The sequence below is a fragment of the Helicoverpa zea genome, chromosome 2, assembly GCF_022581195.2.
Source record: "Helicoverpa zea isolate HzStark_Cry1AcR chromosome 2, ilHelZeax1.1, whole genome shotgun sequence".
In the NCBI taxonomy this organism is placed as follows: Eukaryota; Metazoa; Arthropoda; class Insecta; order Lepidoptera; family Noctuidae; genus Helicoverpa; species Helicoverpa zea.
Window position 1 is genome coordinate 644,198 of NC_061453.1, and position 20,021 is coordinate 664,218.

The 20,021-nt window shown below is 37.5% G+C and overlaps 2 protein-coding genes across 4 annotated transcripts in view; one reads left to right on the forward strand and one right to left on the reverse strand.

Annotated features, from left to right (window-relative positions):
• The window catches only part of LOC124638843 (U7 snRNA-associated Sm-like protein LSm11), a 28,086-nt gene extending 26,021 nt beyond the window's left edge, over positions 1–2,065 (forward strand). Inside the window, exons 3-4 of the mRNA XM_047175966.1 lie at positions 1,247–1,394; positions 1,467–2,065. Coding sequence (XP_047031922.1) covers positions 1,247–1,394; positions 1,467–1,624 — 306 coding nt within the window. The 3' untranslated portion in view covers positions 1,625–2,065. The remainder of the gene's footprint in view (positions 1–1,246; positions 1,395–1,466) is intronic.
• Positions 1–20,021, reverse strand: part of LOC124638818 (ecdysone-induced protein 74EF) — a 208,524-nt gene that overhangs the window by 158,230 nt on the left and 30,273 nt on the right. For all 3 annotated transcript variants that reach the window (XM_047175939.1, XM_047175948.1, XM_047175931.1), the window contains exon 2: positions 735–830. The gene's annotated coding sequence lies outside the window, so the exon portion shown is untranslated. The remainder of the gene's footprint in view (positions 1–734; positions 831–20,021) is intronic.

Sequence of the window (20,021 nt, forward strand, 5' to 3'; positions counted from 1 at the left end):
CCAAAAACCACATAGGAGGAAAAATCAAAAAGTTTCCATACGATATAAGCGGCGGACCTTGGCGCGGTACTTACGAATTAAATCGGCCCCCGCCGAGGCCGCCTCGCCTTCCGCAACAACACCGCGTATTTGTTCGCCACTGATTGAATTATAGCACTTAAATGTGTCTATAACCCACCTTGTTGTGCGATTTAGCAGATCTGTGATTACATTTTTGTGGTTAAATCTCTCTGAAGGTCTGGGTATTCGGCAGGCACTAATGGGTGTTCTCGAATGGTGTCAATGCCACAGTATCCTTTCTGACCTCACCTGTTAAGCCCTGGCGTACCGAGCCGTCTATCGCCACGAGGTTGTCATACACACACTACATGTTACAAACGTTATTGTGTTTATGTTTCGTCGGGCAGAATAAATATTGCCATCAAAAGGAGAGTGGAATGTTCTAGAATTCGTGCCTCGTAGAAAACTGGCAATCTTCCAAGAGATATTGTAATAAAGAAAGACATTACGCTTCCCGGACCTAGGTACAAGTGACGCTGATGATGTCACAAACAACCTCCTACCCTACATTGGAGGCTTTATTTACATTCATTATCTGACCCTGAAAACAGGCTTATGTTTGTGGCAAGACTAGTAACTGGCGAATTCTGCCGAATCGTTTTTTTCTTTAGTGCGTAACCAATTCTGCGACTTCGCTTAACTACAATATGTATCTAAAATAAATAAACACTTACCATACAGCCAGATGGTGTATTACTACGCTGGAAGGCAGGTTTCCGTGTGAAGACATGGGGCAGGGAGTCACCACGCGCTGTCATGCAATGTTCCGTCTGAAACAAAGAGTTGTACATTAGTCATCACCCTTTGCAAGGCCCTTCCTGTACGACGTAGTTTTTAACATCTCCAACGGTATATTACGTGGAATTTTTAAATGGAAATATGAGTAATTCTACGAAAGCCAGTAGCATAAACTGGTATGTGGGAAAATTATATAAAAAATAACTTTTTCTGGTTGATCGATGTGGCTTGTTTGTGCGGTCCCATAGGATAGAGAACAGGAAAGAGGGTGGAGATTAATAGATATCATTTGTTTCGGACTCAAACAAATTGGTTGACTTATATCGGGAATTCCAAATATAATACTCATATAAAGAGTTGCAATTGCAATTTGCAGTCGGTCTTACAAAGCCACTTTTTAACTTCAGTAAATACAAAAGAACAGTAACATAATACATTTTGTTCTCAGATAATAACTCGCAACGACAGGGGCATAAGAGGGACTTTACACGGGACTGTCGTAGCCTTCGACAAGCAGTGGAATATGGCACTCAGTGACGTCTTGGAAACTTGGAAAAGGAAAGGGGTTAAGAAGAGAAAAGTTCCTCCTGGATTAGGTATGTTCCATACAATTATTCATTTAAATTGCTATTGATTTTCTGCTTTAACAATGATATTTCCCAATTCAGGTACACCAGTCCCAAAAGGTACGGCGGCATCCATTTCCTCAATACCAGAAGTGACAGAAAAACCTCTTGGCAACGGTGTATGGGAGTGCACAAGAGTGATACCTCAGATGATGGTTCGAGGCGAACACGTGGTACTAGTCAATATTGCGGAGCGATGATCTCTTACGTTATATGCTAGCCTGGTAGCTCAAATTGCGATGCAAGTTTTTGCCCGACTATCTCAATTTTTTCTGGCAGTTTTTTGTATCGCTTATTGCTATATTTTGATATTGCAAAATGTATTACGCTTTTAGTTAAAATAAGTAACGATATTATGTATGTAGGTGCTACTCTATTTCGAAATATTAGCTCGTAAGATATTAGAATCATTGTTTGGATTTGTTAAACTGACGGAATTATGATTATGTTGATTGTTACTCAATTACTGTATTGAACGAAAATCTATTTCATTGTATCACTGTAAAATAGTTCTATGTGCTAATGTTGACGTTATACAAATATTTAGGTAGGTATATAGATTGATAGGCCGCGTGTGCGGCCACTTCAAGTACAGAGCATCCACTACTCCGTGATAAATAAATATTTTTATAATCAAAAAAGTTTGTATACTTTTTTACTAACAATAAAAATGTTCCCACTGGCATTCCCATGCGTTTCCAATGTCCCAGTATTGTCAACGAATAAAATAAATTAAAATCCACACAATGCTTGTTTTGAGGAACGTTATTCGATTTTGGAATGATATTCCATGGGAACGGACAGCCGTACTGGGCTATTGAAATAATGAACATTCAACTTAATTAGTCACTATTTCCAGTTTCTTTTGAGTTTTATCCGCCTTTTAAAAAGGTTAATGTTCAAATAAAACCTTATTCATACAAAAGCAAAGTCACATGAAATATGAGAACTGTTCAATAATGTTTTGCACACAAACCACAGTGTCCGCAAATTGCATACTTCACGTACGTAATTTGGAAGCCAGGACACGCTATTATAACAGGACTTCACTGTTACAATCCTGTGGCGTTGCCCGCACAGTTATTAGGGTAACATGACAATAAGAGGGGCACTCATGCGTATATGCCTACAGGAAACCAACGCACTATTGCACGCTGCATCTGTTTGCATATTTTTGTACGCGTAATTCAAAACAGGACTGTATGAACAGTCTTTTGAAGTTTTTTCTTGTAAACGGCATCTTTCTCAGAAAAAGTACGACGTCAGAATTTGAGAAAAATTTCAATTTTATTTAGAACAATGAAACTATTGTCCTGAGTTCAAAATTCGCGACAACGACCGCTGCGATCGTAACTTGCTTAAAAAAATACTAAATGGAAATTAGTACGGCATAAATGCACAATAGCTCATGCTACCAGGATCCCACAGGCGCTAAGACATATCTTCTTACGGTAATTTGCGGGCAGAACATCCCAGGTTGGTTGACACGGAAGCGCACACGCATTGTGCGCAACAATAGTTTCCCCATTTTCCCGCGGCCGGGGAACGGCCGGCGTGACCGCGGCAAGTCCGTCGACCCCGGGACAAGGGACGCGGGACGCTTTTCGCGTGCGCAAGCGCAGTGCTCCCGAAATCTTGACGTTTTTTGCTGCGGTTGTATGGTTTTGTAATATTGTGAAATGGTTATTGGATGTGTTTATACTTAGATTGTTTTTGTATTGTGCAAGATTGATAATATATGAAACGTTTTTGTATATGTTAGAGAATGATATAATAACTAAATCTTTATCTTTAAACTAACATAAATTAACGAAAATTATGTTAAACTGCTTAGGTAGAATACTTGAAAGCTAACGACAAAGTTAGCTGAAATGAAACTTTGTAATCCTATTATTTGAGGCTTCTTAGCATCGAAACAATTTGGTTTATTCAAATTAGGCATTATTAAACAAAAACGTTTCTATTTTAGGAGCCATTTGAAGTAAACTATGCTTATTTATGGAAAATAGTATTTCTATACTGGCAGAATATTGGCATGATAATGTTCTAATTAGGGACTGAATAGAAAACTTGTATGCAACAGCTGCTAATCCGGCGCAGGTTGTATGTGTCGACATAGTAATAGAACGGGTTAGGAACAGTTGTTGGCTTAAGCAAATACTTCATGTAATTATGTGGAATTAACGTCAAAACGTCTGTCCATGTGGTCCCACGGTGGGCGTCAGTAAAGCTTTGGTTTTCTAGGAAAGCGGTGCCGTCATATAGCGGCCGTAATATTACGGACGCAAATAGACGGTACCGCTTTCCTAGGAAACCCAAACTTAACACATGTCATCAAGCATGCAATACTTGAACTGACTGATAAGATACCAAAGCGGAATCAACATTGTTTACCCCCTGAAGCAGAAAAACGAATTCCAATGAAGCAACAAGAAATGTTCAATGTTTCCCACAAGTAGACAAAGTTCACGATTTCCCACACGAATGGTGACGCCACGGAAAGAATCCCGTGGGGCCGGCAATGCATCATGTCTATTTCTGTTTGAAATCGATGAGGAGACAATGGCCGGCCGGGGCGACGCACCCTGGCCGCCGGCCAACGTCAGGAGGGTAGAAAACAATCATCATCGCTGTAACACTTGACAGCTTGGAACATGACGTGTGACAGTCATGTGCACTTGTTTAGTTGGTTTCATAATGGAAGCCTCTCATGTAACGTGGGTGGAGGGACTGATGGAATATCAGGTCATGCTGTCTGTTCGTACTTTTACGGTAAGTAAGCAATTGGATACAAAAAATGTTTTTTTAAACACAGATAAAATTAATAAAAACTAGTGATGAATGTGAGTGTACGAAGAGGTTCTCTTGGAAACGTAATTTAAACTTCAAAGGGAAGAAAAATAAGAAAAACGAATATCTCCATAAAAGTTAAAAAAGTATGTAGCTGTGTTGATATTACTATTTTCTGAATGGAAGACTTGGCTCTTGGCTATTGATTTTGCTGTGGGAAATACACTGTTCAATCGATGTGTTTTATCTCAATGGAGTCAAGTTTATACATCAAACACTAACTATTGAAATCGAAACTCTTCTTTGTTTTGCTGAACTAATTAAAACTGTAACTAAGATTCGATATTTTATCAAAACATTGTAGTTTGATCCTAGAATTAGTCACGATTAGCAATCTCCTGTTTACGTTTTCGGTTAAGTTTTACTGACTCATGTAGCATGATTAAGATAATTATGAAAATTCGAGAATTCTGTCCAATGAAACGTTCGTTCTGCTTGCATTATTCATTAATTGTTATTTTCAACCTTCTGCGTGGCCTTAGACGGCAATTCTTAAATAGCACGCGGAAGTAACGGCAAGTCTTGAGCGATTTGACAACAAATTAATATCGTTTGTTTATAATATTGTTTATAAATAAGCGAGGACGGTTATATAATGGTGATAATGTTGTGTTAGATAATGCGCGTATTATGTTCGTAACCTTGTTGCTTGTGAAGAATGGACTTCTTTATCTGATTTATCTTCGGAGTGCACAATGGGTCTTGCAGGCGGTTTTACATCACGAGATTTTGTTGCTGCTATGTTCACGGGCTTAAATATTTCACCAGAGATGCCTTGTTGCTATCCTTAGATGGATTTCATTTTCTAAATCTTCCTTCCAGTATCGTGTTTTTTGCCATTGATTCCTGTCTCCCCCTTTCTATTATAGGTGGGTGTTTTTTTGGAGTAAACAACTTGTCCATCCAAGAATATGGATAATGGATTCTAAGCGTGGGCAGTCCATATTAATAGCTTTGGCTTTGAACAAAAGTACGTACCTATGTGAGTAATTTTGTGTGTTTACTACAGGAGAAGTGCCTCACTTGGCTTGAGTAAACATAGGAGAAAATCTAAGAACATTATGTTCATCCAATACTTGAAAAAAAAGAAAGCCGGTAAAATTTTTACGAAGGTAAACCTTCCCTGCTTTACGGACCAGAAAACTGAAGGTTTCTTTAACTACTTATGAAACTAAAATTTTAAGACAAAAGCCATGCACATAATTTAAATGCATTCTCGTATTCCATTCACTGAACAGCCACATAAAAATCCGTTTTAGCATTAATTACAAACTCATTTGGAATCACAATGAAAACTGAAAGTGCAGCCGCGAGTAAATTGTCAAAAGGTTACACAGAGTATACAAAAGCTGGCTGATTGTGCATCGGTGCGAAAGGTCGTATGTACCGGCCATAGAGGCCATTATAAGATGATTATCCGGAGATGAGAGATCGTGTTGCGTTTTACAAATAAGTGTGATTATGTTTTTATGGTTTAAGGTGTAATGGTGAAGTAGTTGGGGGTATGAAGAAGGAATTATCTTCAAGAGGATGGTGTTTGTTAATACTGACATATACATGTTGGGCGGATTACATGCTGAAATCAATTAGCGAAGTTGCTGCGGCAATCACTGCTACTCGTTCCCTGAGGTTGAATTATTGGTCACTACTCACGTATTTCCAAATTTTTATTCCAGCTTAATAAATAAGGACTTCCAAATCTTTCAAATAATCTGAAACATTTCAGATATCCCGAATAAAATATGTATAGTAATAAAAATATAGTGCAAACTTTCACCGGAGAAGTTCCGGCGTTAGGCGAGGGTGGGTATAAATAGCGACGGTTGCGCAACGCGGCCGATGCACTGCGCCCGCGCACCACACCGACACACTGCCGACCGGGATTAGCGTTAACAGCAGTTAGACGCGTGGTTAAACCGACGGTTAGAGATTAACTTTTGGTTCAAAAAGCTGGACTGATTGCAAACCTAGATACAGTTATTGTTTTTTTTGGCGACCAATTTAGCGTTTGCTGAGTATTTTTTCTACAGCAGTAAACAGCACCTTATTTTACACGATTAAAAAACAGGTATAGTTATAAACATATCGTATATAGACACGTTAAATGTATCGACATTACTGGTAAGGCGAACAGGTCTCGACAAGGCGGCACTTCCGCCTTATGTACAGGCTGTATGTATATATGTATAAGTATGTGCGTCCAATGTCGTCTACTATTCTTTTTTCCAACCTTGGCTGCGTTGTAGTGAACATGAAATTGGAATGTATGGAGATTCCAGTGTTAGCTGCCCACGATCACGTGTGGAATCATGTGGATAAAAAAAGATTGTTACGTGTTTATGCTGGCCTGGTAACTTGAGAAAACCTTTCGAAGAAAACTGTTTACCATACAAAGTTCTTAGGACCGAACTTTATATGGGATTTTCTTTAATCGCCTTTCTTCGAGTTGCATTTTTAATTTGAACGAAATTAATACACTAATAAAGCTTTCACAGCCGTTTCAAAAACACAAAAGTAATATTTTATAGAAGATACTTTCTTATTTAAATAAACTGAGCAACATATTTCTTCATCAAAAACTAAACGTCCAGTTAACCGACGGTCAAAGTTTGCGGTGCAACCCACCGCTGTTCACTTTACTCTTTTTGTATTCGTTCTTGCAGCTAACTTGGGATTGGCTTGACCCATTTCCCGCAAATAGACTCAGCCAGGACTCAAACGCGCCCAACGGCACGTGGCGACCGTCTTATGGTATTCGCGTTTTAAAACACTGGACGTTTGGGAGATGAGTCAGATTAGCATCCGTTTTACTGATTTATTTCATGGACGTATTTTGTTCTGGGTTGTTGGTGGACGGTGGGAGAAGAATAATGTTTGTGACATGTGAAAATGTTCAATAAAAGCTAAATACATGTGTTGGGGGTTGTCTGTCGTAAAGCATGCCTCTTGAACGGTTATTGATTATTATTATAAGTTTTGATAATGGCTTATTAATATAATTGTGTAGTGGAAGATGACATTCCTAAAATTGACAAATAAGAAAATTGAAAACCTATCTAATGTTTAAATTATTCAACAATTGTTTTTGTTACAGTTAAGAAAAATATACAAAATATCTAATTTCAGAACCTCTACGAGTAAAATACTAGATAATTCCACAAAGGACGGCATTAATTAAGTTTATATTTATAACTGGTATTTATTTATAGACCGGCCACATGATTCCGCTTCGTTTGAAGTATTTGCCCGAGTGCCTTAACTTGAACCATCGGGGTCACGTCAGTCGCGAAATTAAGTTATACCCTAAGTTATGGTGCTTCATACTTCCTACTTTATATTGATTGACAGTAGATCGTTGAAATAGTATTTTTCCAGCAACATTTTAAACAAAAAAGCCTAAGCCACCATTTTCAGTTTTACAAAAGTCTTACCTATAAGAATATTTACAATTGAATCGATTGGACAAAACTATTGATTCGTAAAAGGTATCATAGTCGATACAATTAGCGGGTCGTAAAAAATCGATCACGCGAAATGATGCAAGTGCAACTCAGGGTCGGCACCCATTTGTAAATATGCATTTTTAACTAAGTTACCAAGTAAGTACCTACTATAGAATGAGTAGGTACACAAATTGAGACACAATTTCAAATCTAAATAATGATACTCAATTTTAAATCTAACCATCGATAGACTCCCTTTAATAATATACCTGCAAGTCCAATTCTTTATGAACATCATGACAACTGGATTTTTCCAAAATTATTAATGCTACCACTTAGTTACGTTAGGCCAACCGACTTGGTAAACAAGATAATTGCTTATTACGTGTCAATAAATAACTAGCTTAGTGACCATTATAATTAGCCGATATACTAGTTTTTTCTAATATCTTCCAAATCAAATCAACTAAGAGAAATAGTCGCAGAATTAATTTAGAAATAACGTTAAAGTTTAACCCCGGAATGACGAGGTTAATATAAAAACTAATAAACCTACATAATAATTAACTGAACATTAACCATATTAGTCAAGTCATTACGTATTATAATAATTACGTAAAACCGATAGTGTTAGTTTAATCTCTCGAAGCTGTCATTATGAAAGAGCTCATAATTGCAACTTTTACTTGCGCGCGCGCCGCTTACGGAAATAAAGCCGGCGTTATGATTATGCCAGTTTGAATTATGCTCCGTTGACAATTATGTGAAACTGTCATAAAACAAAAGCTAATTGTTGGGATGTGTGCATAGATGCAACGTGAATTTATTTTGCTTTAGAGACTATCACTTTACTGTGCTTTATTCTCATAATTTCGCCAAAATTCTTCTTAGGGTCTGTGATTTACACTAGCAAAGAACTGCATTCTAGAACTTTGCTATTTGCACTTATATTCAGCCCAGACATAAACTACCCAGGTAAAGGTTGAAGTAGGTTTGTTCTGAATTTCTTATGTACTTCCTCAACTCCTGGCGCCACCAGATCCAGGCAACATAATTTAAAATATATTTCATATTGTATACCTCATTATTCACGGTGGTTTTTCATCCACGTTTCAATGTATTCTTCGATCCGTCCATGGACATCACAATATGGCCGCTTTACCTCCATGAGGCATTGTGCGCAGGCGCCATTACTCCTATGGCGATTGTGTCACCATCTTCAACTTATGCAACAGTCTTGGAACCACATGCATGAGCATGTGGCAAGCTGATGGCAACTAGGAATTGAAGTATCTAGACCCAGATATGGGGATCAATTTGTTTGGTATTACTATATTTTGAGGTATCTTGTCCTCAAGAGAAAAGTAAGCTTGTAGCTATCTGCAATTCTAGATAAATCGGTGGCTATTAATCTCATCATACTTTCCATTTCTCTGAAAAGTTTTGACATCAATGACAAGCTGACTATGAAAATCGTGATTTATTCGCAAACACTAAGTTTCCCCTTCATTCAACATCTCCAACAGTGAAGCGATACAAATCTGCGCAGATCTAGACGGATTCTAGGTTCAGCTGCATTGTGCACCGCGGCTAAGTACCGCGCGTGCGCCTCGTGACAGAAAGGCTTGCTTTCACTCGCGCTTCCTACCCGCGATTGATATACAACACGACAACGCTATTATGTACCATTTGTTGTGTTTTTGTGCAAAAAACGTTTTTTGTACTTAATTGTTGAGCGGTGATAGTTTTTTAATTGATGCAAACAATTGCATGCCAGTTTGTGTTTGTTGATTGAAGTAAGGGAAATGTTTTTTGTAATTTTTTTGTGAGCCAGGCACTTAGGCGGAGGCGGAGCGGTGCTAGAGTTTTACGGGGACTTTGAAAAAGCCCCGAGCAGAGCTATACTCGTAAAAGAAAATGGTCCTATAACAGCAGAACAAAGGCTCATTACGAGTGCGACTAGGGACGGTCTGGTGCAACGCGCGCAGACGGATAGACAAGTCGCATTCCTAGATGAATTACAACTAGTTAACATCTAAACTGTTGCGGGCTCGGTGCAAGCCCAGCAAAGGCCATTTCACCGCGTCGAGCGCGTTATCTGCGATCACCGGTGCCGAACTCCGTACAATAAAGACGCAAACGCGCCCGTAACAACAGACGGGCGTTAGAGACTCGCATGCGCCGGCGCAGTGAAAGTACTTTCGCGCGCTCGTTGCCCCGGTCGTCGAACTTGGCGCTGGAGAGAGATAGGCGCACACGCGGGAGCGGGACAGATATAGTTTTCTGAGGAAAGCCGTGAAAAGCGGCCGGGCGCGGGGTACGCGAAAGTGCGCACCATCAGGAAATCGGCGCGATCGTAAATGCTGAAGTTAAATGATTTTTATGCGTCCACCTTTACGATGTCAATAAAAGGTTTATTGTTCGTGCACTATTATTCGCTGCGGTGGCGGTGAACTCGATTTTTAAGGAATTTTCCGCGTTTTTCTTCATGTTTCCCGGCGTGTTGTCCTCTGTTTGAGACATACAAGTTTTATTGTGTTTACAAAGACCCGTTGTGCGCGACAGCGACACGAAATTTTATACGCCTTCATTTACACAGTTTCATAATAGGAACCAAAGCACGAGGTGGCACGCGGTCTTGCATTTGAAACAAAAAAGAACCTAACTAACAACCAAACTTCTACTTAGGTGAAGTGATGATGATGATGATGATGTCCTCCTAGCCGATTATCGGCTACGGCGGCTGTTCTCATGTAAGGAGATTAGCCAACTGCGCAGGACATATTATAGTGCACAAGCATTTGCGCAGACACAGGTGCACTCCCTATTCCTTCACTCTCATAGCCCAATGGGACGGCAATCCGACACGACCGGAAAGAGATCAGGCGCAGGACCGACATTTATGTGCTCTCCGATGCACGGGTGAATCAATCACCAACTTCCAGGCTTCGGGCTGCTTTGTGAAAGTCTTCTAAAACCCACAAAGCGATTTCGGCCCGACTCGGGAATCGAACCTGAGACCTCGTGCTCAGCAGCCACACTTGCGACAACTAGACCAACGAGGCGAGGGGAGGCGAGGTGAAGTACAGTACCTACGGCACTCTCTGTCAAAATTGGCTTTTTTACTACTCGCCAATTCTTTGCTATCATCATCCACCATGCTCAGTCTCTGCAAAATTACCTTCGAACTTTATTCTCCAAACACACCTCTTTCTATTTACGGTACCGAGGTAACCACCATAGACCACTAATACATTTCATTACGACCCATGTGCAACTATCTACGAACTTTCAGCATTAGTTTACAATGTGATTTCTTCCACTAAACATGGACAGATTTTATCAAAATACTGTGGTGTGTGGCACAAGTAATAGTCCTTTGGCGAATATGGGTATCGAGAGAATCTGCTGTGTGAATTATGGGATCTTTGCAACCTAAAGTTAAGGTTTAAGGAAACGTTTTAAATAGGCTTCGAACTTCCAAAAAACCTTTAGAACTAAACTCTTATTTACATCTAATTTTATGCTTATACTATTCAAGTTGCTATATTAATTGTCAGCCAGTGCAATGGTTTTAATAAATAGAACGATTTATTACCGTGATTAATTGGTGCGTATAATTAATTTTGAATTTGATCGATGATGTGTCGAGAGTGATGATTGATTAAAGAACAACGAAAGCTGTTAATTGTTTTATTATAAATCATTGCCATTGGTAATTCGATTGTCAGGATTACCTAATTATGCATATAATTGTGACATTGATATCCAAATACCCCATCAAAACTAACCTTGGCATAAAATCTTAGATTTTTTTACAGAAGGCACATTTAGCATGCTGGAATTCGTCTTCGATATTCAAAAGCAGTTCTAGATTTGGTCTATGGATCTACTGCTAAAGTTCTAGAATATTCTGTAAACACGCCTGTCGCCTATAACTTGTGCCACAGCAAAGTCACTCGCATTCAGTTAATTGTTGCCGCGGAGAGTGAAAGTTTAATGTGTACACGAATTAGTTTTGTTTTCGTTCAGATTGGCGTATGTTACGGCCAGCATTAAACCACTTTTCAACTGTCAGATTTTCAGATCACTAATTAGTAGGTTGGTATTTAAGTAAAGGATTTTCCGCTCCCAACTTTGAGTAATTTCCCTTTTACAAGTTTCAAATTAATTTGTAAATATTATTATTTGAGCTCGTAAATATTCCTTCTGTTTCTTTTAAAAAGTCTAAATATCACGATGAACTTTAACTAAAATTGCCTAGGCAACAAAATAGCGTGTCTCCAAACCATACTCTTGCCGAATTTCTAGTAATAATTTTCAGTTTTTCAGCTAACGTTCACCATCACGGGACAATTTTAAGGTCGCAGAGGGCGATGACCTTTAAGTAGGCTTGAAAGCTTTCAGGAAAATGCTGACGAAGTGAAGAAGACTTTACTGCCTTATCAAGAGGGAGATCATTGTGGAAGACTTACAGTTTCATTGGTACGTAGATATTTTAGGGCGGTTATATTAATTTATGGTAGGTTGAAAATTTTCGTGGAGGAACTATATGGTTTATAAAACTTGCGAAACTATTGGTTTAAGAATTTTTTGTGACTGTTCAGACGGAAGTTGAACCATAATTACAAAGAATGTGTTGTGCTAGGGTCAGAATATGAACTTGTCCGTAACAATACAAATTATGTTACACTAACTGAATTGTGACACCGGATATTCATATTTAAAAACCATAATACCATTTTAAGCCGAAGACGTTAAAAAGTTCTTTGTCTATTGGAACATCGCACAGATTTTTTTTTTAAACGGTTTTATTTAGCTTACCCCGTTTGTTTTATTTATTCATTCTTGGGTCAAATTTAGTAATTCAAAGGACAATGGGCACTTTGTATGGGATTTGGTACCCGCTCCAACAGTAACGTATGATATATCATTAGAAAGGTATTTACGTGAACAATAATAAAAACTATGGGGCTTGCCTCAATTAGCTGTCCGATCCGAGTAACGATAAAAATTAAATCGACATAGAAACAAGTATGTCATCCATATATGCAAATTCATTAAGAGGCATATGTCGTCAGTATAATAATTTTAAACTCAGTTAATAGACATCTTAAATTGTTTGAGATACACTCTATTATAATCTAAAGGTTGTAATAGTCTATGGAGTCATACTACGGAAACACAATCGTCATCTGATTTGACAAAAGTTCAAAACATTTCTGAAAACACAACTAATCATTTTAGTTACATATTATCTTTAAACATACTGGCTTCCATGTACCTACACATTATATGAAATAAAAAAAAACCTGTTATTAAAACACGATAATCATTAAACATTAATTGATTGTAAATACTGAAAGACTTTCATCAAATACATAAGCTATATTCTGCGTGAACTGCAAAGGTTTGCACACAGACTTTTTTTAAAGCAGTGGGCAGGCAAACATTCTAAGAAGGACAAATTCTTGTTTTTTTGTTACTTTACCAGTTTTTATTCAATACAGTTGGATTTAAGAACTACATCTACGTTGATGATTTATGAACATTATACATTCTATTAGTCGATGTCACGCGAAATGGACAAGGAATTGGGACTAGTCGTCATAGTAAACATTTTTGGCTTGCCAAGACCTACGCAATGGTACTAGAATCAACACTGTTGGACAGGGTACCAAAACGCCCATCGTCCTTTCACCCTCTTCCTGTCAACCGATTAATCTGAAATTTTGTACACACCTTTAATTCCGATGACAATACAATATAGTAATATCAATAACATTGTAAATCCAATATGGCCGCCGGCACAAAATGGCGGATAACGTAGATTTTATCAATCCCATCAATATGGGTATCAAATGAAAGGGCTCAACAAGCAGAATACAATATACTATAAAAAATTGAAATCCAAGATGGCGGCCGCTACAAAATGGCGGATAACGTAGGTTTTATCAATCCCATCAATATGGGTATCAAATGAAAGTTCTCAACCAGTAGAATACAATGTACTATATAAAATTAAAATCCAAGATGGCGGCCTCTACAAAATGGCGGATAACGTAGGTTTTATCAATCCCATCAATATGGGTATCAAATGAAAGTTCTCAACCAGTAGAATACAATGTACTATATAAAATTAAAATCCAAGATGGCGGCCTCTACAAAATGGCGGATAACTTAAGTTTTATAAATCCCATCAACATGGGTATCAAATGAAAGGTCTCAACAAGTAGAATACAATTTACTATGCAAAATTGAAATCTAAGATGGCGGATAACGTAGGTTTTATCAATCCCATCAATATGGGTATCAAATGAAAGGGCTCAACAAACAGAATACAATATACTATAAAAAATTAAATCCAAGATGGCGGCCGCTATAAAATGGCGGATAACGTAGGTTTTATCAATCCCATCAACATGGGTATCAAATGAAAGGTCTCAACAAGTAGAATACAATTTACTATGCAAAATTGAAATCTAAGATGGCCGCCGCTACCAAATGGCTGATAACAATTTTTTATCAATCCCACCAATACGGGTATCAAATAAAAGGGCTTCACAAGTAGAAAACTGTCAGTAACTCCAGCGGGGCCCAACAGGGCCAAGGCCTGCCTGGGCTGCGAGATTGTTCGAAAGAGTTACCGCGGCCCTGGTACATAAAAGGCCTACGACGGAACAAAACGGTTTCTAGTCAAGAGTCTGACACTCCCTCACCGCTGCTGACCCACAGCAGGAGAGGTCATGTGATGATTTTTGGGGTTGTTAAAAAAAAAGTATCTGGAAGGGCTATGTATTGAGGAATTAGATTGTAATAAATTGTCAGGTAAGAGACCGTGTAATAATGATACACTAAATGAATTAGATAGAATGAGGAATATTCGGTACGCATTTTCATTAAATACTAAAAACTAGAAAATAAAAAATCGGTAAAAAAACTTTTAAGTTAAACGGTTTTATCTTATGTGCACTGAAAACTAGAAAATAAAAAAATAGTTACTTACCTGTCAACCTACGTAGGTGGTCCCGGTCATATTAAACTAAAATAAAAACGTGGGGCCCCTGTGAAATCCTACCTATGGCAAAGCATATCTTTATACTTTGGTAGATCATGAGCTCGGCGTTCGCCGGTGAAGCTGCTACGGCTGATTATTGATTGTCAAAATCTCCAGTTACGATTGTAGTAAGTCGATGCAATCCACACCTATTATACCTCTAGAAGAAAGTACTACAGCAATAGTTAATGGGCCCCACGTTTTTATTTTAGTTTAATATGACCGGGACCACCTACGTAGGTTGACAGGTAAGTAACTATTTTTTTATTTTCTAGTTTTCAGTGCACATAAGATAAAACCGTTTAACTTAAAAGTTTTTTTACCGATTTTTTTAAATCCCTACTTTCTCAAACTATGTGACTGTCAAATTCAGTACATATTTTAGAAGTCAATTGAGATACCGAATTTGACAAAAACATTGTACCAAGTACATATCTACTAGTACACAAAACACTACCTGCATAGTTCCTCAGTCCTGATACGCAATGGTACGAGTACTCCCGCCCTTGAACCCTCCCCTCCCGCCCCTCCTCCGTATCGATCCGTAGTACTACACGGGTAACCTTTACCGACTTACGTAAGAGGGACGCACCGGCCAGTCATTCACGAGCAACCTGCCAACCCTGTTACAGGGTTAACGTAAATACTTCTTGTTTCAGAGCAGTGAACCTGTGACATGGTTTTGTAGAATTTCAGGGTTAAAAAAAATATGGAGTTTTGACTGTAATTCAGGACTTATTCCATCAATCTTGACTAAAGTAGAGTTTAACAGTAAATAATTAAAAGAAACTTTACTAAGTATTTAGAAATTTTTCAGGACACCAAACCAGGTTCCAAACATCGAATTTGCAATCGTATTTTTGACGATATCATTTTCTAATTTTGTTATCAGGTACCTGCCCAAATTCAGCAGTAAAGGGATAGTTTCTAATAAATATGGTTGTTATACAACCTATTTATAAGCCTGCAGTCAACCAACAAAAGCGTTATCATGAACCTCTTAACAAAACTCTACGAAGTGACAAGTAACTCTTCACAACACTCAGGGTTCTTATCAGTGATATCATGCGTATAATTAAAACTAAACTGTGTTGCCTAGCCTTTTATATAATGCCGATATGTACGTTAATGTTTTAGAGTTGTAAGTTTGTATGTTTAACGTGAAATTATATATGAGAAAAATTACTCCAGAAATTCTAATTCGATCTTGAGGGTCAATGCTAATATAACAAAAATAGAGAGTTTTAAACAACTCTGTTACAACAAGTATCGAGAAATAGTAAAAAAACCTTTGTTGATAAAAATTGTATCTTGTCTTCGAAGTTTGCCCTATGAAATAAAAATGGCGCATTGCGGGGACGCATTGCGTTTAAATTTCGTTTTACTACGAAATAGGATAAGCTTTCAGTTGTTTTCTAGATTAAAACAAACAATCAACTTTTGAAAGTCTTATAAGGGATTTTCTTCGCAATTTGGTACTTTAGTACTGTTTCAGGAGTTTCACTTTGCCAAGCGAAAATGATCTTTGGCTTGCTGAATTTAAGACTCTTTCTTTTTTTGATTGATGTGTTGTGTACATTCAAACCGAAGTAAAGGAATTTGAACCTTATTCCCCGTAAACAAAGGTGCACAACTGTGTTTGTGTTGAGGAAAATTCAACGTCGTGTTGCTTGGGACCTAAGTTCACGTTAGGCTAGGTTAGTGCAAAAGCCTGAACTGACACAAGGCCGCTTTTGAGTACAATGCTCTTTTACTTTTGTTGTACTGTTGGTGAGTTAAATTTAATTTACATAAGGATTAAGCTAATTTGACAGGTGATTTTTTAAGCTAAAGTATTCTTATATTCGTTTTTTATGAAATTGACTAATGGCCGTTCCCAATATTCTGTCGTTCAGTCGATTTGATTACTAGAGGTAGAATTTTGAAGTTAGTCCCATACATGTAATGTCAAATTCCTTTATATTTTAGATAGTAGGATATTGGGAATGGCCGTAAATACTTTATACACTTGTGAATTCTTACAAAAAATCGCATAGTTTTCTGTTACATATTACCGTTTTTTTTTTCTTTTGCGTTCCTACTATATTTGACACTCCTCGCCTACGCGTCTTCCCACGCGGCCTCACTAAAATTGGTAGCGGTTACTTATTTTGCCATAAATTCGTATTTTTTCCCATGTTTTTTTTTTCCAGGTTGGCAAGTTATATTATGAGGGAGTATTTTGATATACTTGTAGGTGTGATCCCAAAAGTTATTTCCTAAGAATTCTTCTACGTGGAGAAAGTACATTCTGACAACCGTAGGGTTCTTAAAGGAGCGAATAATACATCTACTATACGAATATATTAAGAGCAAAAACATTTTTTGTTTGTAAAACCTAAAGGTTTCGAATCTACTGAACTAATTTGAAAAATTCTATCACTGTTGGGGCGCTACACTCTTCCCGAGTAACATAGGCTACATTTTATCCTCGTACGGGTAATAGTTCCCACGAGATGCGGGTAAGAGGCTGGTTGCAAATAATATTACAATAACTGACAATACAGTTTATTATGAAGTTATTTTAAACTGTAATCTATGACAGTCTTAAACTGAATACAACAATATCATGTAATGCAAGTTAGAACAAGATCTAGCGGACTGATATAGAGCCTTTCCATGTCTTCATTAAGATAATAGCGATACACCTGTAGATGTTATAGATCAATTAAATTAATTAATTTATTAACTACACAAGATAACGCATTGAAATAAACCGTATCACTCGACAGTTAACTGATAGATAACTAAATGATTCGAAGAAAATTGCAAAATAATCTTGTTAAAAAGTCTAGTTGAGATTATAGCATTTTTTGGCTATATTTTTTCCTGGAAAAATGTTGTTTATGCATTTTTTGAGTTATCTTTTTACGATGATATTTATTTTTTAATTATCTGCTTACACATATGGTTTTAACGGTCTTTTTTAAATGTAAACAAAAAAATATTGCCATTTTCAATCTTGTATATTATTACAGATTAGTAGCTTAGTTGTTATTTATCTACAACTTATGTATAGTATAACACAAACATGTTCTTATCCTTAGGCATCTTTACTTAATATAGTTTCAAACTTAGTATCTTTCGAAGGCCCACGTATAAATATAAATAGCTCAGTAACTACCTGAAAATGTGAGAATCACTCACGAGGAAATAATTGCTACCCCACCATTTTATCTAAAAATATTCACACAGGAAAACTGAGGACATCATAATATTTTGGTATAATTTTCCTACCAGCCTTTCCTACCTTTCTCGGAAAACTTCGGTCCCAATTGTCATTAACCTTAGATAGTAGTGGGATTCCAGATCACTGAAAAGCCTACTAAAGTAATATGAAGTACTAGCTATTTCCCGCATTTCCACTGTATCTAGGGAATTATTTTCCGTAACCGGTCCTTCTAAAGATTAAAATCCCTTCAACCGTTTTTGCGTGAAAGAGTAACAAACATACAAACATTGTTACACACTCTCGCTTGAGGAGATTTTCATGAATAAAATATTGCTAAATAATCTGCCTTTTAAGTAGACTTCAGTAGTGCTTACATCAAATAAACTTTATCACGAGAATTTATTTTATCTTCTCTAAAAGCTTGTTACTCTTTTGTTGTTAGGTCGTTACTCAAGGACCTTCAACAAATATAAATAATATTTCTTTAGAGGAATTAAATCTTTTGATAGCGACGTCGAGAGTGGGGGGGGGGGGGGGGCGCCGGCACGTGTAACCCGGGAGGCGCTCCTTTTTATATCATTAGTTGAAAGTAATTAGAGATGGCATTGCCACTTCACGATATTTGTTTAAAAACAAAATATGTTTAGAAAACTATATTCTGAATGCCTCGGTATTCAAGGAAAATTGTTGAATTTTCATGAATTGCGGGTTTTCTCAAACGACTTTTCCTCAAACTTCGGGGTGTCCGTTGTACAGGTTAATTTGATTTTACCCGCGTAATTATTAAATGGGCCTGTGTTTTAATCTCAAGGTAAATTAAGAGATTAAAGGTGTCTATTGAAACCATGTGCTTTTAAGTAGGGATTAGCATTTTAACACATTGAACCTTTGTAACATTAATTAAGTATAAAAATAAAAAATACTCATGATGTTTTAGTGCCATTTCAGTATTACGCCTCTATCAATAAAAATTGGTTGACATTACAAACAGTGTAGATTCATAATTTATCAGACTATATACCTACTAAAAGTCAAGCTAAAACAATCAAAGTGGTCAATCAATGATGTTTAACCCTTGATTATGTAAGGTAAGTCTACAATGCTATCCGCTACCCGCTATCACTTCTGCGCCCTCTCCGCTCCGTTTACGTTCATTCTTCATTGATACACGTGGAACACCACCCCCCCTGCGTGGGCGTCACCCCACATCCCCTCGCCTCACCCCCGCACACCCCGATAGTGTAAAACACGGCTTTTGTTAGTTCACTCTAATTAATGTACGTTCAACTTCTAATGTTTCTGCTCAAAGACAAGGAAAATAATTGTTTTATTAATGTTTTTTACAATATTACACGTGTTTTCTTGTTAATTAGTATTTTTGAAACAGTTGCTATCTTCGTACTTTAGTGTAAAAAATATAAGATAGTTAGATTATTCTTTATTGTACACCAAGAAAATTAACAACACAGGAAATCACAACGATTGGCGGTCTTATCGCTAAACAGCAATTTCTTCCAACAGATCTTTGACTTCAATATGTTTTAAACACGATCAGATTCTCATTAACACATCATTCACACACGTGCCTAATTAACAAAAGTTTCTCCATTAAAGGGGGGTGTTATTCAATAATTACGTAGGACTGTCATCATTGGAAGCCGCGGCAGGCCCCGAGTTCTGAGCTAAATGCAGCGAGGGCGCCCCCACCCGTACGCGTGTAGCGTTGCCTAGCAATGCTTTGTAATCACCAGGTGAGGGCAGAAGTACCGGGGATAATGTAGTTTAAAATATTGAAGACGCGTTGTCTTAGTTCGGCCGTTTAAAATCAGAAGGAAACATCTTTTCCTGTTCATTCTCCCGCAATTCATTCTAACTAAGGAAAAGAACACACGTGAAATTGGGCATTCATGTACTTGTATTGTTCTGCGGATAGGTATTGCACGTATTTGGTAAATTCAAGTTTGTTCTACTACAGATTACTATAATAGTTACGTTCTACTTCTACCCTTATAACTTAGTGTAGAAGTCGATTGATT